Here is a 22,427-nt window from a genome sequence, read left to right on the forward strand (position 1 = left end):
GTCGGCACTGATCCTCCGTGCGGGAATCTCTCCGCTTTGCCCTCCGCACCCTGTTACTGCGCTCTCCTCCGTGGCTTCGAAGCTTCCCCCCTCCGCCACCCGCAGTCTCCGCCCGCAAAGGGGCTTCTAGTGTGTGGAAACCTTTCCTCCTTCACAGCTCCCTCCCACTGGTGCATGTCCCGTCCCTATTCTTTTGTCTCTGTTTTTCTTTTTTCTTTTGCCCTACCCAGGTACGTGGGGAGTTTCTTGCCTTTTGGGAGGTCTGAGGTCTTCTGCCAGCGTTCAGTGGGTGTTCTATAGGAGCAGTTCCACGTGTAGATGTATTTCTGATGTATCTGTGCGGAGGAAGGTGATCTTACTCTTGCGCCATCTTCTCTCCATTGAATTTATCTTTTTAATACTTCCATATTCTGAATCATAACTAGAAATACTTCCCTGTGCAAAGGAGTCTTCATTCTTTAAGAAAAAGTAAAACATGTAATCTTTTACTTCTGATTTCATTGTCTGTAACGATCAGAATGTAAGCTTTGATCCAAGTGCAGGTGACCCTGGTATGATCTCAGTGCTCCTGTTCCCAGGTAGCTCCGGGTCGTCCTTTGACCGTTTTCTGAGAGGGTCATATTTTCTCTCACTGACATGCTACCTTATTATAGATCTGATTCATGTTTTTTATTTTATTTTTCTTCTGCTCTGTGATCAGTTTGTTTATGCCGCACCGGGATACTGCTATAACTGTTGACAGTTTATAATTTTGTAAGTAAAAATATGACCAGTAACCCCTCACTGCTCTTCTCTTTTTAAGGTTTGTTTGGCTACTATTGCTTCTTAACTTTCACATGTGAACATTACAATCTGTTGTTGCCTTGTTCCAGGATAATAACAGTAGCAGGAGTAGTGATATTTGTTCTCTGTTTTTATTGTAAGGAGAAGAAAAGTCTTGGAATTGTGGCTCTGTGTATTCAGGGACTTCCTCAAACCAGAGTAGTGATTTCCCTGGCATACACCTTAAGCTTATAGCTGTCCATCTGCCATTGTGAGCTTAGAAGCCTTGGGATCAAGAAAAAGCTCGCCATTCCATTCCAGTTCTTATAAGCAAGTAGGATTTGATGAAGGAAGGAAGGAAACAGAAACTTGTTTCAAAAATTCAAAAGCTTGAATTATCTGGATAAATTGTTTTTATCATTTACATTGCTGATTGTGATACGTCTTAATACTACAAACGACCACCTTTGGTCACTATGTAAACCAGTGGTAACATTTTACTATTCACACTTAGCCTTTCACATTACTCTTCCAATTTCATTGCACTTCAAAGAACCATTAAGTGGAGTTTGACCTTTTTTGAACATTCTACATTGTTGGGAGGTAAAGCCGAAGCTATAGTTATGAGGCTTAAAAATGGAAAAAACGTGATGGATTACCTCCACGTAACAGACAGTCATTTGAAGGGCCCTTCTGCCCGCTTTCAGGAGTAAATCATGGAGCGAATACTACTTCGTTGGAAAATCAGTCATTGATCACTTTCAAGCACCTAACTTTTTGGCTAGTATTAAAATTTTCTTGAAGTATAGCCCTTTTAGGAAGTAAATCATGGTGTTGATAGACTTGAAGAATGCCCATAAATTGCTGGGACTTATCATCAGTATCACCCAGCTATAAGTCGGGCCTTTCCTATTGTGCCAGGAATCTAAATGGAACTCTTAAATTTGAGGATATCGAAGTGGATTAAATTTTGGCAGTTCAGTAAAAGCTAGCTGATCTCTTCTGGTTTACTTCTCTTCAGTTGGTACACTTGACTTTGTAAAGGGTGTAATATTAATAAGGTTGTAGTACGTGTATTTAATTGATTTGTAAATAGAACTGTACAATCTGTCAGGGTAATCCTGATAAAGAATTTTAGAGGCCGCCTCACGTTGAACAGTAGGGAACAGAGACCTGAGGCTGCAGCTTGTTCACATTCACAAAGCCTGGTAGGGGCAGATCGGGTGGTCATGACACTGACCCCAGTGGTGCCTTGCCCTTCATATCCTATTCGCTGTATATTATAGTGATAAGTAATGTTTATATATAAATAAATTATTTTAATTTCTTTCTCTCTTTCTGTGGGTGTCAAATTACTTGCTTTTGTATCACAAAAGTGATCATTTTGATGTGTAAAGTATATATTAGTGACTGAATTCAGAGTGTGTCAGTCATCCAAACTGAAACTTCATTGGATCTTTGTCATTTCGTAATGCTAAGTACCCCTCTAGAAAGTAAGCTTCTCCCCACTAAAACGTAAGCTCCACAGGGCAATGATTTTATTCTTTTGCTGTGCTTTTAATCATTGGTATACACCAAATGCATAAAAATAATGTCAGGTACATCCTAGGTGCTCACAATATTTGTTGAATAAGTAACGGTTGGAGTCAGACCCCCTGAATGCACATCCTAGCCAGTCCCCATTTACCAGCTGTGACCTTGAGCAAGCATCCTTCTGTGCCTGTTTCCTTACCTTTAAACTGGGGTGATAATACTGCCAATCTTATCAAAATCTTTTAAGACATGTAAAGCGGTTGCCATTACTATTGCTGAATATTCAGTTACCTGATGGGCTGTTAGCATGTTTTATTCTCTAACTGGACTCTGACAAAAATTCTTATTAGCGTTAGGTTTTGGTCTGAGTCCTCAGGCTTAAATCACTACCTGAGCATGTGCTCAGAGGCCATCCCAGGCCATCTTTGGGTAGCTTCAAACATAAGAATTATATTGAGCCCAAAATTCTTCTTTAATAAGAATCCATTGGTTTGAGCTGTAGCCCACGAGCCTTGGAGGGCAAGTCTGTCCTCATCCACGTAGGAGTTTCTGATTTATTCCTAAGCAAGTATCACATCCTCTTGAGAGGCAGCTCCAAACCACACATCCCTAGTGTGAACTCTAAACCTTATCTTCAGCATCCTGGCCCCTGACAGTGACACTAAGTTCCCATTTGTGACCCTCACAGAAGAGCAACATTACTGTCTCATCTTAGTGCCTAGTCTTCTTCTAATAGCGCTAGAGTAAGATTGTGGGGGGGGAGTAGGGGGTGAGCTCTGCAGTGCGTTGGTTAGTTTACAACCATCAGCTAAGACCCCAAGTCCTCTCTGCATGTGCCGTGTACCCACGTTCCCCATCTCGCACCCACTCAGTCTTGCACGTGCAAGCGTAGGACTTCCCTTTTATTTTGTTAAAGGTTATCTTGCCTTTCTTGTTCCACTCTGATAGTTCTTTCTGATCTCCTGAACCCCTTTCCCACCCAGTTTCATGTGTCATGCCCTCTGTCAATTGACAGCCTGTGTACAAAATTACAAATATGTGTACATATGTAGGTTTTGTTTTGTTAATTAAGAAAATGTGATCATTCTTTATATTCTATACATTCTTTGGTCGGGTGCAGAATCTTCTCTGGTGTCAAAGTATTCTGTTGTTTTTAACGATTGTTGAGAGATGGTTAGGTTGCTTACAACTGCAGTGCATCCTTCCAATCCTGTTTTCGTGTCCTGTAGAACACTTCCCTTTCCAGATTTTCGTGGTTGTTTTTACACATCTCTTCTTTCACATGAACTTTAAATTATACTTCTAAGTTCCAATATCATTGGTATTGCATTGAATATATACTCTGAGGACTGACATCTTAATTATCGGGTCTTCGCAACATTGAACTGCTGCGGGAATTCAAGTAAAAACATCATTGTCAAATATAATAGGTAATCGTCTATTATGGGCTTATCGGTAAGCTTTTCCATCTTTTTGAAATTAGAAAGTCTTCCTGGGCCAAGATCACTTTTTAAATGTGTTTCTTTCTACTATAAGATCTTGATTCTGTGGTGTTTTTTAAGTGACTTTTTTTTTTTCTGTTTTCAGAGAAAGTTTCATTGTGCAAATTTGACTTCATGGCCTCGCTGGCTGTATTCCTTATATGATGCTGTAAGTAACTTACCTTGAACTCTGTGCTCCTGGGGGAAGCCACGGCATAATTAAGGGTCATTAGAACAAAACAGGCTTTCACACCCAGTGGGGTTTTATCTTTGGAACCTATGCTCTTCATTACATTTAAGTGGAACAGGCAGGAATCATACTGCTGGAGAGACTTGGCTTTTAATTTGATAGATTTTTAGTTTTCCCTCAGTTTATAGTGGCTTGCAGCTTCAGGACAAGATATTGAGGCATTTTAGGGTTTATTAAGCATTTGAAATTTTGCTGAGTCAAGGGCTAGTTACATTTAGGGAAAATAAAGAGTCCTTCAACGATGTTTTGGTTTTTTCTTAAACAAGTATATTAACTTCAATTTCCTGATCCCTAGGGTACTAACTGATGCATCCACCAATGTTTTTGCACCTCAGATTTTTTTATTAGGCATCATGACATCTTGAAAAATTCATTGAGACTACTGGAATAGTTCAGAGAATCTGGCTTTTAGACACAAAGACTGTGTTCAAAGCCTGATTTCTGTTACTTTTCCTGTGGTGTGGGGCAACACTTGATTATCTATAAAATGGGGATAATGGTAGTTATTGTCTTTGGGGTGTCGCACACGTTCAACAAACGTTGGCCTTTCGCTTGAGGAATCGGCCCGCCCACAGGTCTGGAGCCCTGGGCTGAGTAAACGCGCAGGTTGTGAGCACTTACCACATGGGCAACACTCGGAAACTACAGTTCCGTGTGCCCTTCAGCAGCTTTTCAGCCATTACACACACACTAGACAAGAGTGGTGTTTACGTCCACCGGTGAAAAGACCGTGAGCATCTTATGTAGTAAGTGCCAAGGAAGGTGTGTAGGTAGCAAGTGCGGGTGCAGCTTACAGGGAATGACAGAAAAGGCTTCCTAGAAAAGGGAAGAGGAGGCCTCTGAGAGCCAGAGCGTGGGAGAGGCTTGGAAAGCCAGCCTAGTGCTGGGCAAAGCTGGGTCTTCCATCATTTCTGCCTAAGAAAACAGACACATTTAAACTCGGAATTTCACTAGATAGTGATGACTTAAATTGCTGCTAATATATTAGGTTTATTGAGTTGACAGGCTGCCAGTAAAGTGTAAAAAGTCTGTGAACCTTATTATGGCTACTTTTGTTTCAAACAAAACAAGGAAACCTTAATGGAGAGAATCAAGAGACAGCTACACGAATGGGATGAAAATCTGAAAGAGGATTCTCTTCCTTCAAATCCAATAGGTATGAAAAATCAGTTTCCTTCCTGTGACCTGTGCTGCCTCACTCACTGAAAGAAATTTTTTTGCATGTTTTCTGTTTAATGAAAATGAAACCAAAACAAAATTTTTTTAATTAGTATTCTGAAAAGCATACCCACTTCTTTTGCTTTGAGCAATCACAAAAAAATGAGTATTTTTTAGTTAATAGTAGCAAAGGTCTTAAATTCTCTGAGCACTCCTATTTTAGGCAAGGTTTTCATAAAAAGTTCAAGTTGCAATAAATGGCTTGCGTCCAAAAACACTGAGTGTAAATAAATACTCTCCTTTCCTTGGTCTTCAAGTTGCCATTAAAAGTGACTGCAGTACCGGGACTTATTAATTATTACCTTACTTACAGATCTGTTAATTAGGTACAGTTTAGCTATTCTTCCAGTCTCGTAGCAAATAAGTGACTTTATTCTAACATGGGTTTGATTTCATGTTTAATTTAAAAGACATTTGGGAAAAGAAGTTACATTGTAGAACTTCCTAAGAGTATATATACTTGAGTGCTGGTATACTTGTAGTACTGTTTACAATTGTGTGAAATGTGTTCTTTGGGAACCCTGTAGAGAAGGGTTTATTTCAAAAGGATGTTATCGCGTTCATAAGCTATCCTGATACTTCACTCCTTCCTAAGTTTAAAGCTTGAAAAACCCACCATGTCTTTAAGATTTTTCTTACAGAGTAGCTGCTTGTCTTCCTATTGATGATGTATTAAGAATTCAGCTCCTTAAAATTGGTAGCGCGATCCAACGACTTCGCTGTGAACTAGACATTATGAATAAAGTGAGTAAAGGGAATGTTTGGATGCCCATGTTCAGTCAGTCTAGAGAGCGAGGGTGCAATGTTAAGGACCAACAGAAGTATCTGTAGGGTCCATTCATGTAGTCATGGGATTAGAGAACTAGTTGTCCATCATGGTTTGCATTAAAAATATTTTAAAGGATTATTTCATATATTTCATTTGCGGTCATAAGACTGAAACTTGAACTGTTTTGCATTCCCTCATATATAACCTTTATGTGATCTTCATTCAGACTTTGAACGCTTGATTTCTACATGAACCATGTATGGTTTTATATATCTATCTATCAATCAATCAGTCACTGTTTCTCTGTCCTAGAAGGTCATAAGTTTTGTGAGTGAATGTGGGTTGGATCTCAGATGGTGGTCTTCTTGTCCCGCCTTTGTGCTGCTGAAGGGCTGGAAGGAAGATATGATAATCAGAGGCATCAGCACCTTGGGAGCATTTTCCCCACTAATTTTCTCTTAAATTTTTTTAGTGTACGTCTCTCTGCTGTAAACAATGTCAAGAAACAGAAATAACCACCAAAAATGAAATATTCAGGTGAGATCTTTATTACATTTTTAGTATAGATCTGAATACGTTTTCCCAACTGCCATAAGAGGATTACAGGCAAGACCGTATTTCCCTTCTCCACGTATTTCCCTCCATTACATTACAAATACTCAGCAAATGAAATAGGGGGGAATTAACTGCGCACTTTGGGTAAGACAGGCTTCCTGACTTGGTACCCAGAACAACAGTGGGGGTATGTAAGGGATTTTTTCATAGGGAATGAGCATGGTGAAGTACAACAGCTGAGCCGTCCTCTCCTCCCCGCCCCCTTCCTTGTTGAAAATCTGTCAATTAGAGGATATCTTCTTCGTGCTTAAGGACCCACCTACCATGATATTTCCCTCAAGTATCAGTTTTGCCACACAGCGTCAAAGATAAAGGAGGACATGCTTCTGAACATGTACTGATGCTGTGTGATGGTGTTTGTTTGTTTGAAAATTAATTATTTCCTGACAAAGTCATTATGAATCAAGAAGGGAAGAACTGCTGTTTGCAGAGTACTCAGATGCCCAAGAATGACCAAATGGAAACTTTTCATTGGCCTTCCCCTCTCAGGCTCCTTTAAGGGAAGTTGAGTCCATATATTTTACAGTGTATATCTTGAGGAAGATTTAAAAAACTAGCAGTATTTTCCTTTTTGTCATCATGGAAAACATTTAGACCAGATAAAACTGGGCTGCCTGCCAGCCTCTTATTAGTTTTAACTAAAAGGTTCAAAACTATAGCTCTTAGAACCTTGTTTCTTGGTGAACTTTTAAAATATGTTATTTCCCCCCCACCCCACCCCATTTTGACTTGACTTATCCTCTGTGCTGATTCTCTTGTTTTTAGTTTATCCTTATGTGGGCCGATGGCAGCTTATGTGAATCCTCACGGATACGTGCATGAGACGCTTACCGTGTATAAGGCTTGCAACTTGAATCTGATCGGCCGGCCTTCTACAGAGCACAGCTGGTTTCCTGGGTAATGTGGTGGTGGACACTTTGTTTTTGGTTTTGCCTTAATTGGGAAGAAAAACCCAGAGTCCTAAGCAGAGCTGCTAGAATTATAATCAGAAATAGACAATGAAGTGAATAATTCTATTTAAATGTTCATTTCATGAACGGCTAGAAAAAGCTCTTCCTGCACAGTCTCACTGAATGTAATGTTAGGGAGAAAGAAGGTGGCAACTGCACTTGTCCTCAGATTAACTATACACTTAATCAGTCCACACTCATTTTCCTGTCAGCTCAATCTGAAAATCAACTGTTGTATGACCCAGTAAAACTACATTTGACCTTTAAACAACGTGGGTTTCAACTGCTTGCATCCACTTAGACGCAGATGTGTTTCACTAGTAAAATACTACAGTAAATACTACAGTACTGCGTGGTCTGCAGTTGGTTGAATCGTTGGATGCAGAGGAACCGCAGATACGAGGGCCAACTGTAAATTATAGGCGGATTTAATTAACCCGTGTTGATTGAGGGTCCACTGTGTATCCGTATCATATTCTGTAAAGTGTTAAGCTCGAGAATGTTACCCAAGCAGTGACAGACACGAAACGCGCAGAAACCATGCTTGCTTTCCTTCTAGTTTGCATGTGTTGCTTGTTTTGCTTTAGCCCAGTGCCCTTCAGAGTATGACTGTGGGACCAACAGCACCACCTGTTAGATTCCTTGAGCCATATTATCTTCAAGATCCCCTATAATTTGTCCAAATACTGGCTCAGCCTTTTTATTTTGAAAGAGGCAAGCTGAGTAGGGATTAGTGCTTATACTTACTCTTGTGGACCTAGAACCATATTCAGTTGGATTGTCCAGTCTTATCTGACATCCTTCTTAAGGACTCAAACGAGAATTAACGTGTTAACATAAATACTAAATGGGGGATATATCCAGGGGAAAAAGTACCATTACATGGTTTGGGCTTTTGGTTGGTTCAGGTTTTCTTTCTTTCTGTAATGCCATGGCTTGTATTTTTGGATGAATTACCTGACAAATCATTCTCATTTTAGAAGAGTAGTCCTGACATCTTTTCTTACGTGAGAAAAACAAACACTTACCTCCCCCATCCCCAGTTTTCAACTCACACAAAAGTGCGTATTTCTACAGGTGGTTGCTGTTTTCTAACTTGAGTGCAGTACACAACAAAGAAAATGCAGATGCAATTTAGAGTGTGGTCCTGGCAAGCAGCAATTTGTATAAAAACATCTGTATTAATAAGATGATTTTTTTCTTTCTTGGCATTGGAGAAAAAAATTTTAAGCACAACTTAAGAGCACAATCAAGTAACTAACTTACCAGGATGAACCATACAAAGTAGGAAATCTTTTTGTGAGGTTTGTTTCAGGAAACTGTATAAATCCAAACTCAAAGTATCCTTCTTCCCTATCCTTAGAATGTGCCTCTAAGATCTGTCTTCCTAACAGGTTTACACAGTGATAGGCTGGGATACACAGCCTCAGCTGATACCTTTCCTCAATTTTATAGGTTCGCCTGGACCATTGCCCAGTGCAGGATTTGTGCAAGCCATATTGGATGGAAATTCACAGCCACCAAAAAAGACATGTCACCTCAGAAATTCTGGGGTTTGACTCGATCTGCTCTGCTGCCCACGATCCCAGACACTGAAGATGACATAAGCCCAGACAAAATAATACTCTGCTTATAAACGAATACGGTAGGGATAAGGTTCCTTAGCAAAATCGGTATTCTAACATCAGGTGTGCTTTGGAAATTACTACTCTTGATGCATATACCTAAGTAAAAAGCGACATTACACCGAAGGTTGCAGTTTCTTAGTCAAACAACGGTATTTGAAGATTTAGACTAAAATATACTATTGAAGAGGATGAAAAGCAGTCTAGAATACTTGGTTTCGGGAGTTATCTACTTTAGGAGCTTGGTGCTCTTATTCTGTGGGATCTGATAGGACATGAAGACATCTGTGAAACTGGTGAGAGTATTTCCTGCAGAAAACATACCTGAAATTCCTGTAAATTCTTATAATGTGAGGGTTCCTCATTTGATCCTGATACATGGAACAGAATGGCACGTTTGTATCAGTGCTCCAAACAGCAGAAGTTTCCAAAAGCTAGGGTGCCAAGCACTAGTACTGTTCCTTTTTGAAAGAGGCAAGGCAGTGTGTATTATTTTAAAAGGGCTTTCTTTGTTCTTTCTGATTGATTTTCTTTAATACTTTACAAATCAGTATCTCAGAGAAACTAAAGAGTTACATAATACACAGTTTGAGCCCCAACATGTTCGTTAGTGAAAATAGTATTTTGTGTATTTGCTCAGTGTTTGGTTATTTCTGTTCCAGAGTTTCATTTGAACCTAGACTACTGTGGAACACAGATGCTAAAACACGTCCCCTTCCTACAAGTGAGATGTGCTAATGTATTTTATAGGCTTTTTTGTTCAATGTAAACTAAAGAAACTCTGTAAGTAAACTCTAAGAGCAAAACTAAATTAAACATGTTCTTTGTTTAAATAATGTAAAATATCTACTCATAAGCAGATAATCTAGGTGTAAGAAATAATTCTTTTAAGATAAAGTTCTAGACAGACTGATTTGCCACCTACCTCTTTGCTTATACATTCAAGGGGTTTATTGGATACTTTTACATTTGCGTAATTTTGATGTTCCTTCACTGCTTTACATAGTTCATTGGGAAAAGTTCAGCTAATCGGGTACAATGGATGCGGCCAAAAACGGACTGTTTGTTTGTTTCTTGTTTGAAGTTGTCAATATTTTCTTCTTCCAAACAAACATGCAATGGTTTTGACTGCCTAGCCTGGAATCCGCAACTGAGTATCATGTTGCACATTTATGTAAAGAGAGTAAATGAAAAGCAACTCAAGAACGCTGTCGGTTTTTTAGCGCACGTGCCCCTTCTGTATTCAATATGCCTAACCTTTACTTTGTTACGACTAATAACCTTGGGTTTTTAATGACTCTACTATTTGTTCATATAGTCAGTCTTACACTGAACTAAAACGACCTCTAAAGGGGATTCCAGGGAGTTCTTTTCAGTAGCACGGCACATCTCTTTATATCTAAACCAGGTGTAGTGAGGGAACATTTTGCCCCCTGAAGAGTGTAATCTCAGAATGTTCTATATTAGTCACTGACACTTGCAAATAAAATTTCCTGGTATATAATACCATGCATATACTATTTTAAAAAGTCTCTTTATACCTGATGAAACCAGACCTCAAATACCTAAATCTGCATACTTCCTATATAGCACAGTAGGAATTCTACAGTGTTGGTTCCAAATATATATCTTAAAAATATATATCTTAATATACTTAAAGATTTCAGTGGGTTATTTTATAAGATGTTTAATTACTGACCTGTGTGCAGTCGTTTCTGAGGCTCCCTTTCTTGCAACACAGCCCCTGTTTGTTTGTACATTGAGTGTTTGTCTGTCACACTTCCTCTTAGCAGCGCTTTAACAGAAATATGCTTTTCAAAATTGTTTTATCAAGGTCCAAAATTGCTATTTACCGGTAGCGCACAAAGATGCTATGACTGGCTACACAGAAAGGAAAATTATAAAATGTCAGAATAAACAATACTTTGTGCCATACACCTCTTCACCCACTGCAAGCATCTGGCCTCAAATCTTTAAAGAGCAAAAGGCCATGACCTTTATTTTACTTTAAAGCGACAGGAGTACTGTCACTATGTATATATGACACCTGTTTTTATACACACACACACAGATACCCACATTTATCTTCCAATTCCAAAGGAAGTGTTTATTAAAATAACGGGCTCAAGACTAACCCTCAAGCTAATCTTGACTAACCCTCAAGCTAATCTTCCCCGGCTCAGCAGGAAGTTACGGAAATCATTCATTATGGCAGAGAAGAGTATCAACTACAGCTCCCTAGAACAAGTCCTCGGTGTAGGAATGACAGCCACCTGGGACACATCTGATCTTCACACACATTTTATATACGATACTTTATGCCAATTTGTCGGCTATTTTCAAGCACAAGTTTATTCTGGAATTCAGATAAAAACTGACACTTATCATGCACAATCGTTGTAGAAAATTAAACCAGGTATTTCAATTGCAAATACTAAGAAACATCTTTTTCAAGACAGTTACCACGTGTTAGGATTAATCTCAGTACTGCCCTACGCAAAAACCAAGCAAAAAACCCGCTTTTTAAAAAAAAAACCTAGACAGATCAAGCGAAGCCAACTCTTTTTTTTCCCTCAGTAGGAACTACTCCAAAAGAATTACAAGGTTCAGTGATATAAATCAGATTAAGAGGAGGTAGACTTTCCTTGAGTGCCTGAAATATAATTATATTTCACAAAATAAGATCTTTATTCTTCTGAAGAGATCCCCTAAGCTGGCTTTTATTCCAGTCTCTTCAATTTCACTAAGGGGGGGACGGGAAAAAACTAGTCTTACCAAAACGTTTCTGCTTTTTTAGTAGCCAGCTCTCATCAATTTTAGGTCTTCTTTATGTAACTTAGCAGTTCATCTTTTTCCATCTGGTAACCACTTTTCTTCCACTGTTCTCGCAACTGCTGTAAGAGAGCCCCAATTTCTTTTCCGGAAGAAATGCCCACTTTTCTGATGTCATGGCCACTTACAGGAAATGGAGGAATGGACCACTGCTGCATCTCCTTCAGAAGGCCGTGCTCTCCTTGGTACTTGAGGAGTTCACACACACGAGCAGTTGCATCAGAGTCTCTAGACTAAGGGCCAAAATCAAACATTACCACACTTGCTAATGATCTTATCCTACAATTTAAATAACTGCTCAATGTGAAATTTTTCATTTAAAATAAAAGAAATTCACATACTACTTTGTGGGTCTTAGTATTAATAAATTTGTTCCACAATTAGCAAAGATGATTTATATTCTGACCAAGCCTAGAACATACTTACATCTATAATGAAGTCTTGATAGGGTTTCAAAGGTTCTGAACTGTCTGTCGCTTTAATTAAATCTTTCCTGTTTTTAACTATAAATAAACCAAGATTCTTCTCTTCTTTTGAAATCTTCAACCTCAGATCCAATTTTGTGACATCATCCTGCACTTTGAACAGTGAGGTCAAGAGAGTCATTGGCTTTGGGGAAAAACCTTCAACATTTTTACTGACTTTGTTAAATTCTTCTAAACTTGCATTAGCAGGTAAGCCTGTAGGGACAAAAGCATTTTTCACCCATTTTTAGAGAGGATAAATTTAATAAATTCTTATCTTAAGCAAACACTGTTTCCGTTTGCAGAAATGCCCTGGCACCAGGGCTCACTATGGGTCCAATCTGCCGCCCCATCTCACAGATGAACCACTGGCACGCTGTTGCTGTCCTCTCCCACATCGCAAAATCCCGCCGTTGCTTCTGAATAGTAATTTTAACACCTACTGAACTATTTCCACGTATAAGGCAGGTCTTCTCCATGCTTTACGTGTATGAAACTCCCAGAAGCTCTCAGCCCTTCCATTAGACAGATGCCATCACTTTCATACCCCTCGGTTAGATTCAGAAACGTAACACGTAAGGAAATAACGCAAGTCACAAAGCTGATAAGTGGCAAAGCCTCACTGAAACCCAGGATGGACTGACTCCAGGGGCCACTTTGTTCCACCACAGCGTGCCGTCTCTGAGCTGTCCCCTACCTGTGAAAAAACTGTCCTACTCCTGACCTCAAAGTTTACCATCTTTTAACATACTCCACTTTTCCTTTTAGAATTGTTGAACATTTTTTTTCTTACGAAATTTTTAAACCAGATGTGTTTCATGGGCAAAAAGGCAAACATTTTTTAAGTTGGACTCACCTATGTAAGGAGCCACATCAAGATCATAGATGAGGTGAATCAAATGATCTACGTGGTTGCTAGTAAGAATTTTTTTCAGTTCCACCCAAATCCTCTCTCCTGATATTCCAGCCAAGCCTTTTGCATTTTCTGCAATTGCTTCCAAAGTCTCAGGATCGTGGTCACCAGGGGTATCTACAATTTTCCCATAAAACCTACAAAGCAAAAGTCTCAGAGTGTACTACCTCTATGCTGGTGTTTCACCAGAAAAATCTGCTTTTCATTTCACCGGTACTACTGCAGACGTCTATTTAATGCGAAACAACAGAGAAGTAGTTAGGTCTAGGAGGGACCTTACCAATCATCTGGTCAGTTCACCTTCTCTCTCTTCTCACACGAGAAAACCTGAGGTCCGATAAAGTATAAGTAACCTGCTAAAAGTCAGCAAGAACCAGACCCCCGCCTCACTGCACTTTCACATCACTGACTGAAACGTTAGAATGGCCATCAAAAGAGGTCTCTGAATGGGTACTGACAGTGGATGCATAAACCAGAGCAGTCTTGTCCAGGCACTAAAACAAGACTTGAAATGCCATGCTCGAGGAGTCTTAACCCCTCAAAGGTTGCCTGTCTGTACACATCAATACTTTTAATTAAGAGCTTCAAATAAAACAAATCTCGCTGCAGACAAAGGAGTGTATTTCATGGACTCTCAAAACTGGAAGCATTAAAGTATACCTGTTTTTACCACTCATATATCTTCAAAATTCAGTTCATGAGTGATCTAAATTAACTGACTAAATGGCTCTGGCTGTGCCTCAGTCTGTGTCCTATTATTTGTAAAGAGAGATGGTTTGCAAACACTGAAGTCTAAAGGGATAGCATTTATCGACAAAATACGTAGACTGTCAAAGAATATTCTGAGAGTGACCCCAACCAGTGAAAAATTAATATTAGTAGACATAAATTAGCCAGTTACAATAGTTTTCTTAAATGTTAGAGTTCAGAGTTGAAAAAGCACTGCTACCCACAAAACCATCCAAATGCATTTCATACCTTCCCAATTCTTCGGACACATTTCCCATGACCGCCTACAACGGTAAGCCATATGAAGGCATACTTTGACCCACTACTCTGTTCAAAGCACCAAGCACAAGGGTTGGCTTGTGATAAGCCCTCATATCTGTGTAATGAATGACTGGTGCAGAAAATAATCAAAAAGAAAAAAGACCTTTTTAAAGCTGAATTGTTTAAAAGATCATCACAGAAAGGAGCAAATAACTGTTTTGGACAATGAAAAGATGAAGTCTCTAAGTATCATGAGTCATAGTATCCTGTCTCTTGGAGACAGACATTTGGGTTGTCACCACTGTGTACAGTAACCTGCTGTGCATTTCACATGATCAGAATTGTGCTCTGGTAATAATATTCAAAACTGTATCATTAATGTAATTTCTAAAAATCCTTACCTGAAATATCTTAAAATTCGAAGATAATCTTCTTGTATCCTCTGTTTAGCTTGTCCAACAAATCTAACTTTCTTATTTTTTAAATCTTCATAACCATTAAAGTAGTCAAATAAAGTACCATCGAAACCTATTCATTAGAAAAGAGGGAAGAAAAATCACTACTGACAAATAAGAACTGGAAAACAATGGCACATATACAATGGAATATTACTCAGCCATAAAAAAGAATGAAATCTTGCCATTTGTGACAACATGGATGGATCTCGAGGGCATTATGCTAAGTGAAATAAACCAGACAGAGAAAGACAAATACCGTATGACCTCATTTTTATATAGAATCTAAAAACAACAAGCTCACAGATAGAGAGAACAGATGGGCAGTTGCCAGAGGCTAAGGCCAGGGGCCGGTGCAGTGGGTGAAGAGAGTCAAGAGGTACAAACTGCTAGCTATAAAGTAAATAAGCCCTGAGGAGGTAATGCACAGCATGGTGACGGCAGTTCACAATACTGTGTTCCATGTAAGATAGCAGACCTTAAAAGTTCTCATCACCAGGGGAATAAAATTCTGTAACTATGTACGGTGTCAGGTGTTAACTAGACTTTTTGTGGTGATCATTTCTGAATATATACAAGTAGCAAATCATATTGTATACTTAAACTGAGGTTGTATTTCAATTACTACCTCAATTCAAAAAATTAAAAGGAACTGAGAAAAAAACTGCAAAACTTAAGAAAATTAGCTAAAAACTATCACAAACAGTAAAAACTAAGCAAAGTGAAGAGTTACAAGGTTGAAATATAGACATGAATAGCATTCGTCTATATCCAGTATCAAATGGAAGATACAATGGAATAAAAGGCTGCATTTACACCAGCAATTAAAAGACAATACACTCAATAAACTAAACAAGACCTATGCCAGTATGAAGGGGGCTGAGACTACATCAAACAAGCTGATTTTCAAGTGAATAATGGAAAATAAACAAGAACTGCCAAAATAATCTGGAAAAAATACACAGTAGTTAAAAAACTCTGGAGAAATTAAGTACTACAAGTAATAAATAATAAACCATAGGGAAAAATTTTACAATCCTGAAATAGGGATGACCCTATTGGTAAAATTACCAAGAAGAAACAACAAAACACAACACCAGAGCCTTCAAAGAAATTAATAAATCCAAGTACATAAAACATCAGATATGCCTGGAAAGCAAAAAACATCACAATGCAAAGCGTAGACAGATGACATACTGGGAAAAACACATTTCAGTCTGTATCATAGAGACAAATGGCTAAGTTCAATAATCTACAAAAAGCTCTTAAATAGAAAAAGACCACATAAATGGAAAAATGAGCTAAAAATATATACAGGAAATAAAAAAGCCTCTTTAAAAATGAAGATTTTCAACCTTTGTCGTAAGAAATGCAAGTTTATGAGATACCATTTTTCAGCTTTGTATCAGCCTGGCAAGGATCCAAGTCTTATTACACTGTCAGCAAGGGGACAGTAAATCTGATGGTGACACTTCACCATGCAGCTTTTTAAACTTTGTGAGTTTTGAACCATGTGAATCTAATATCCATTCAAAATGCTGTAAACCAATTTCTACCAGAATATGCTCTCTCACATGTTGAACAAAATGAAAAAAACCTAACAATTTTAATATAAAGCACATGAAACCTCAGGTGTGAATAAAGTGATCAATTCATCCCAGTTATCCCAGGACCTTCCTGATTTTAAAAATGAAACATCGCAGGTCTCAGGGATTAGTTCAGTCCCAGGCAAACTGAGACAGATGGTCACCCTGAGAACTAAGAAGGAAAAAGAGAAACACTTCGAGCAAAGACACAGGTACCATTCAACCACCCAAACGGGGAGCTCTGTGAGCCTAAGAGACTTCACCTCGTGGCATCACAGAAAGGAAGCACTGCCACTACTACAAAAAATAACCACTTGTCATTTTAATTGTCTTGAACCTGAATGTTCTTTGATTATCCCAAATGCAGTGAGACTGGTAAACTCAGGCTTAACGCTTGCCAAGCTCTTTTGGTTGATATGGCATTTTGACACTTAGAGCCAATTTATAAGTCTCCAGATTCAAAAAGATATAGCAGGAAATGAAAATAAATAAACAAAAAACTACGTAAAGAGACAAAGATAACGATTACAAAGTAGAACGTAAATGTGGTATGTATCTGTCTCTTCATGTTACTTCTCTTAATGAAGAGACTCTTTAACTCCCTGGGGAATGTAGAAATAATAAGATCTTTTTCAGTAAAGGGAAGATCAAATTTGGAGGAAAAAAGCATAGTGTGACAAAACGGAAAATAAGGGTTTGAAAAGCAAAGTAACCCTCACCCCCAGAACCAGGAATGCTTTATCTGATAAGGCTTTGAAAACAGTCTGGATGGGAAAATGGGCTAAAGGTAATAAGCATTACTGAGTATATATCAGTGTGTACTTTGTTTTGCTCTGCATACCCTTTTAAAAAAATGATGAATAAAAATCAGAAATAAAGCTGTGTTGCTGAGCATAATGTGGTGGTTAAGGATGTGACCTCTGGAGCCAGGCTGCTTAAGTTGGAATCCTAATTCTCCAATTTACCAGCGCAGGACTTTGAGCAAATTACTGTGAGTTAAATACCAGGAACTACTCAACAGGGTTGGTGGGAAGATTACATTTATGTGGCGGCCTCAGGACCGCGGCTGCCACATTATGAGGGTTCAGTGAACGTTAGAAAACACTAGTACCAGTAAGAACAGCTTTTATTTTTATAAAATAGTATCTTGAAAAAGGCTATTAGTTTCTCTCTTTTAGTTATGTCTGCATATGAGAAGCTAGTTGTAAGATTTTTCATACACTGCACTAGTTGCAGCAGTTTAAATAAAAACGATGTAAGAAGAAATTAACACCTGGAGTTCCACCCCCTAATGGAGAGAGAACATGCCTCCAGCTGGGCTGCCTTTGGTCATAAATCACCCAGGCTTTGGAAACCAATCAAGGCTCTCCATGACTTGAGCTCAAGTACTTAACATCTCTGAGTCTGTCTCCTCATCTGTCGAATGAGTTTAATACCCACTTTATGGAATTTTTCTGAGAATTAAATGAGCTAAAGTATATCAAGTGAGCACTGATGTGCCTCGAACCGAGGAGGTGCTCTAGAAATGTTATTTGGCATTAATGTAATTAGCAAGAGACCCCCATCTCGGCCTACAGCCCCCTTCCCCATCCCACGAAGTGGATCCCACTGCTTCATCCTTTCACGGTTACCGTGCCCCAAAGTAGGTTACGAAGAGTGGATGCTCCATCTCTCTTTTCTAATCCAGAGATTTAAACCTAAAGAGCTTGTCTAAAATTTAAAGGACAAAAAATAATGCTTCAATTGTGCACCAAAACACTAACCTAATTCACATCTACTCCCATTATGATTCTCACTCCTTTCATGAACAACTTAAGCTGAGATGATAAATAGGTTCCCTCTCACACGCCAACTCGGACGGAGTACGGACGGTTCCTGAGACGCAAACGCTACAGAAGACTGTGAAGTGGTGCTCGGCACGCGGAGCAACAGGCAACGCAAGAGGTGAAGTCACTGACCAAGTGCACCACCGGCACCAGCAGAGAGGAAAGGGTGGAATGTGCGCACAGGAAAGACAGAGGAAAAGGGGCGCGGCGTGTGTGTGTCTGTGTGCGCGTTTCTGACCCGAAACCTAACATTTTTAGATGCGATTACTAAGGTGCCAGGCACTGTGCCACGGATTCGCCACGACCAACTCCTTTAATCCTCACAACAACCCTGCAAAGGAAGCTGATATCACCTTCCTCATTTTACAGCGAGAGAATGATGGAGTCCGAGGAACCCAGGGACCTCGGCTCCAGGGTCGTCTTTAACCAATAGGCTGTCTCTTAGAAGAAACTAATGCAACCCCTCAAGCTGGGGAACATCTCCAGGATGCAGGTTTCACTCAAAAAGAAGGCATTCGGACTGACTGAATTAAAACATTATCTACATATATTACCTAAAAACATAGAATTTATAGTGAGATCTCTGCGTTCAGCATCTTTCTGCCAGTCAGTTGTGAATTCGACCTCAGCATGTCTTCCATCAGTGGCAACGTCAATCCGTAGTGTAGTAATTTCAAAATTTTCTTCATGAAGCTGGAAGTAAATATATGTTTTTTAAAAACTCGTTTTTAGTGTCACTGGATGAATTGAAAATATCATGTTAGTCCTGACAGGTATCTTCTTTCTTTTTACAGTCAAGTAGTGCACATATACCTTGAGACAGGAAGACACCCATAGTATTCAAAGATAGATCCAAAGAATATTTTTAAGAAATAATAAACCCATCTTAATTTAAAAAGATGAGTCTGACATACAAAAATGGCACGTCTGACAAATCATGTGGCAGAAGGGAAGAGCCCTTAAAAATAGTATATTCTGGTTCTTCAATTTCAAACCAGGCTACTCTTTGAAATATTTTTTAACCGCTCCAGTTTGCAAAGAGCTGAGTATCAATTTACAGAATATATACCACTGAGCAAAGGACTGACAGAGGAAGAAATACAGGTACCACATCCTACAGCTCCTTTACTGGTCATCATCAATGAGGTTAAAATACAGTGCCACATATATCTTGGGAAGAGAGATTACCTCCAGCTGGGAAAAGCTGGGTAGCCTCATGTTAGAGCGACATGTGGTCTTAGCCTTGAAAAATAAGTAGGATATGTACGTGCAGATGTGGGAAGAAGAACATTCAGATGAAGAGAAAAGATGACCAGAGGCACAATGGAGAGGAAGACGGACACGTGTAAGAGAAAGCACACTGGACAAAGAGCAGATCAGCATGTAGGGGAAGACAGCAATGCGCGCTACGTGCCAAGCAGGAGTTTGGAATCTCTTCGTTAGGAACTGAAAGTCATTAATGATCAGTAAAAGTCTCTTCTAGAATTCCTCTCAACCTCATGCATAGTCTTCTCTACAAACAAACTAGTTCTCACTACAGAATTCCAGAATCAGGAATTTGAGGCACAAGTTATCCCAAAGAAAAGGGTATGAAATATGAAGACTGTTGAAAATCCGTGTAAGAAAAAATTAGACCTCCAGAGTGACTCCCTCACCCAAGCAGAGAAACAAGAGATTAACCAGAAAGGCTGACCCCAAAATAATCAGAACTTGGAGCACCAGACACATGACCATGGGAGTGATGCACCACAATGAAAATAACATGAAGAAAAACCAACATGACCCCTATCCCTTTCCCCACTTGGTTTTCAAAATGCTAACAAGCAGGCTTATTGTAACCTGGGTAACACTGGAGGATTCCTCTGACGTATCCTAATGAAAGGTCCTCCTGATACTGACAGTGGTGGTCCCATAACTAACTGGCCGATGCTTCCCACACAGAACTACAGTACAGTGCTCAGGTCATTCTGCACACACTAGATCACCCAAACATAAAGAGAGACCGAAAAATACCCACACCGAAGGAAAGCCAACAGCAAAGACAGAACAAGCTCAGAGGAAATAAAGACACTGTCGAAGTACCTATAATTGATGCCCTAAGGGAAATAAGATACTGCATCTGAAACAAGAAGAGGAAGCTTTCAAAAGTACTGTAAGAAAGACCTCTTGAAAATTTAGAAGACAGCAAAAGTTGCCAATACAATAGGAAGACTGGATGATCAAGTTAAGGCAATCTCAGAGAAAGTAAAATAAAACAAATGAGAATATAAAATACGAGACAAAAGATAAAACTAGGAGATGAGTCCCCGTGGTCCAACGTCCAACATCACGGGATTTTCCAAAGGGAAAAGACATTTAACAAAGGGGATGACATCATGAGGGGAACACAAGGGGACCCCAAGTGCCCTACACAATGAATGAAAAAATAAATCCAAGCCAAGGCACGTCATCTTGAAATTAAAAACACCAGAGATAGAGAGATCAGAAAGGCTTCCAAGAGGGGGAAAAAATAATAATAATCAGGTCTCAAACAAAGGACAGATGCGAATGAGCTCAGACTTCTCAGTGGCAACACTGGAAGGTAGAAAAACAAAGCCTTTACATTTCTGCCTGAAAATAATTCCCACCCTTGAATTCCACAGCCAACCAAACTATCAGATCAGTGTGAAGGTAAAATACAAACATTTCACACATGTAAAGCTGTCTCAGGTTACCAAAATGAGGGCATAACCCAGGAAAGACTACACGGGATCAGGAACCAGGAGGTCTGGTTAAGTAAGAGGCCAAGGAAGCTCCCAAGAACTGGCACGGGGAAATCCCAGGACGGGAGTGGGGAGCCGGCCTAGGATGCACAGATGGGAGAAGACAGACTGCAGCCGATGAGCCGGTTCCAGAAAGAGGAAGTGAAACTTGGCGTGGTGAAAGCCACGGGGAGGAAATGCACAGCACAGGATGAATGAATGAGCAGCACACGAGAGCTGTGTCACAGAACTACACCGTTAACTGCAGGAAAAACCCAAAGCACGGAACATGAGGAATGTAGTCGAAACACAATGCACGATCCAGCCATACACAACAGTTATGAACTTATTTAACCAAAAATTATGGCATATATGTACTGAGAAGATGAGGGAAGGAGCATCGTATGTGCTTGCTGTTCAGGAGGGTGTGAGAAGAAGGCTCAATCATCTTCCGTGCAGGAAGTCAACAAGCAACATCTTAAGACTGGAAATTAAAAACGAAAATGAAACACTGGAGCGTAGAAAGGTCTTTTTTAGAAATGTGGAGGGAAAAAGTAACTACTATAAAAATAAAGGGGCCTTCAGCAAAGGAGGATGCAGGATTTAATAGGGGGTAGAGGAGACTGACTTTTTTTTTTCACTAGGCTTTTTGTTATTTGCTTTTTAAAAACTAGAAATGATCTATAATAATTCTTTAACTTACCAAAAAAGGCAATGCAGTTCCTGTCAAAGTTTTCACTCACCCTGGCAGTGATCGTCCCGTGCTTTTCTCCTTTGTTGTTGATCATACGAATGCCGACCGACTGAAACAGCTCCCTCATTTGAGCAGGGGTAGCAGTGGTGGCGAAATCCACATCCTGCGGCTTTACGCCACTTAGTAAATCCCTCACTGCTCCTCCTGCTATTCTTAATTCATGATTTTCTTTGACAAATAACTCTGAGGTGAAAAAGAACGTTTTCTGTTTCAGTGTGTTTCTTTTAAGCGCAGAAGTACAAGTTTTCCCATCTACTTGGGACAGCAGAGATTACTGAACTCAGCTTTTTTACATAAAAATTAGGAGAACAAGGCCCACAGCAATGAAGTGACCTGCCTACAGCGGAATGCCTCTAACAAACATGAGAAGCAGGGAACGTGCAGAATTTCTTTTAGGTTAATTCGGAAGATCATTTAGAATGCCCCAGTGCTTCTAGGTCATCAATGTAAATTTGAATTACTACTAAAAAGTAAAGTACGGGCTTTCCCTGGTGGCGCAGTGGTTGAGAGTCCACCTGCCGATGCAGGGGACATGGGTTCATGCCCCGGTCCGGGAAGATCCCACATGCTGCGGAGCTGATAGGCCCGTGAGCCATGGCCGCTGAGCCTGTGCGTCCGAAGCCTGTGCTCCGCAACGGGAGAGGCCACAACAGTGAGAGGCCC

The 22,427-nt window shown here is 39.7% G+C and overlaps 2 protein-coding genes across 9 annotated transcripts in view; one reads left to right on the forward strand and one right to left on the reverse strand.

Moving 5' to 3' along the window:
• The window catches only part of CRBN (cereblon), a 49,018-nt gene that overhangs the window by 22,639 nt on the left and 3,952 nt on the right, over positions 1-22,427 (forward strand). Inside the window, exons 6-11 of one of the 3 annotated variants that reach the window (XM_028479116.2) lie at positions 3,883-3,945; positions 5,098-5,182; positions 5,873-5,988; positions 6,486-6,550; positions 7,394-7,525; positions 9,034-9,223. In XM_028479116.2, coding sequence (XP_028334917.1) covers positions 3,883-3,945; positions 5,098-5,182; positions 5,873-5,988; positions 6,486-6,550; positions 7,394-7,525; positions 9,034-9,214 — 642 coding nt within the window. In that variant the 3' untranslated portion in view covers positions 9,215-9,223. Of the gene's footprint in view, positions 1-3,882; positions 3,946-5,097; positions 5,183-5,872; positions 5,989-6,485; positions 6,551-7,393; positions 7,526-9,033; positions 10,610-22,427 lie in introns of those variants that run through there. The other 2 variants (XM_024123782.3, XM_028479117.2) reach the window with 2 other exon arrangements.
• TRNT1 (tRNA nucleotidyl transferase 1) overlaps positions 10,873-22,427 on the reverse strand; it is a 17,119-nt gene continuing 5,564 nt past the window's right edge. For 5 of the 6 annotated variants that reach the window (XM_024123784.3, XM_024123783.3, XM_007120107.4 and 2 more), the window contains exons 3-8: positions 21,754-21,947; positions 18,824-18,962; positions 14,804-14,930; positions 13,356-13,549; positions 12,462-12,715; positions 10,873-12,268 (exon numbers count right to left, since the gene is read on the reverse strand). In XM_024123784.3, coding sequence (XP_023979552.1) covers positions 12,020-12,268; positions 12,462-12,715; positions 13,356-13,549; positions 14,804-14,930; positions 18,824-18,962; positions 21,754-21,947 — 1,157 coding nt within the window. In that variant the 3' untranslated portion in view covers positions 10,873-12,019. The remainder of the gene's footprint in view (positions 12,269-12,461; positions 12,716-13,355; positions 13,550-14,803; positions 14,931-18,823; positions 18,963-21,753; positions 21,948-22,427) is intronic. The other variant, XM_028479118.2, reaches the window with a different exon arrangement.

This window comes from Physeter macrocephalus, chromosome 18 (genome assembly GCF_002837175.3).
Source record: "Physeter macrocephalus isolate SW-GA chromosome 18, ASM283717v5, whole genome shotgun sequence".
Classification (NCBI taxonomy): domain Eukaryota; kingdom Metazoa; phylum Chordata; class Mammalia; order Artiodactyla; family Physeteridae; genus Physeter; species Physeter macrocephalus.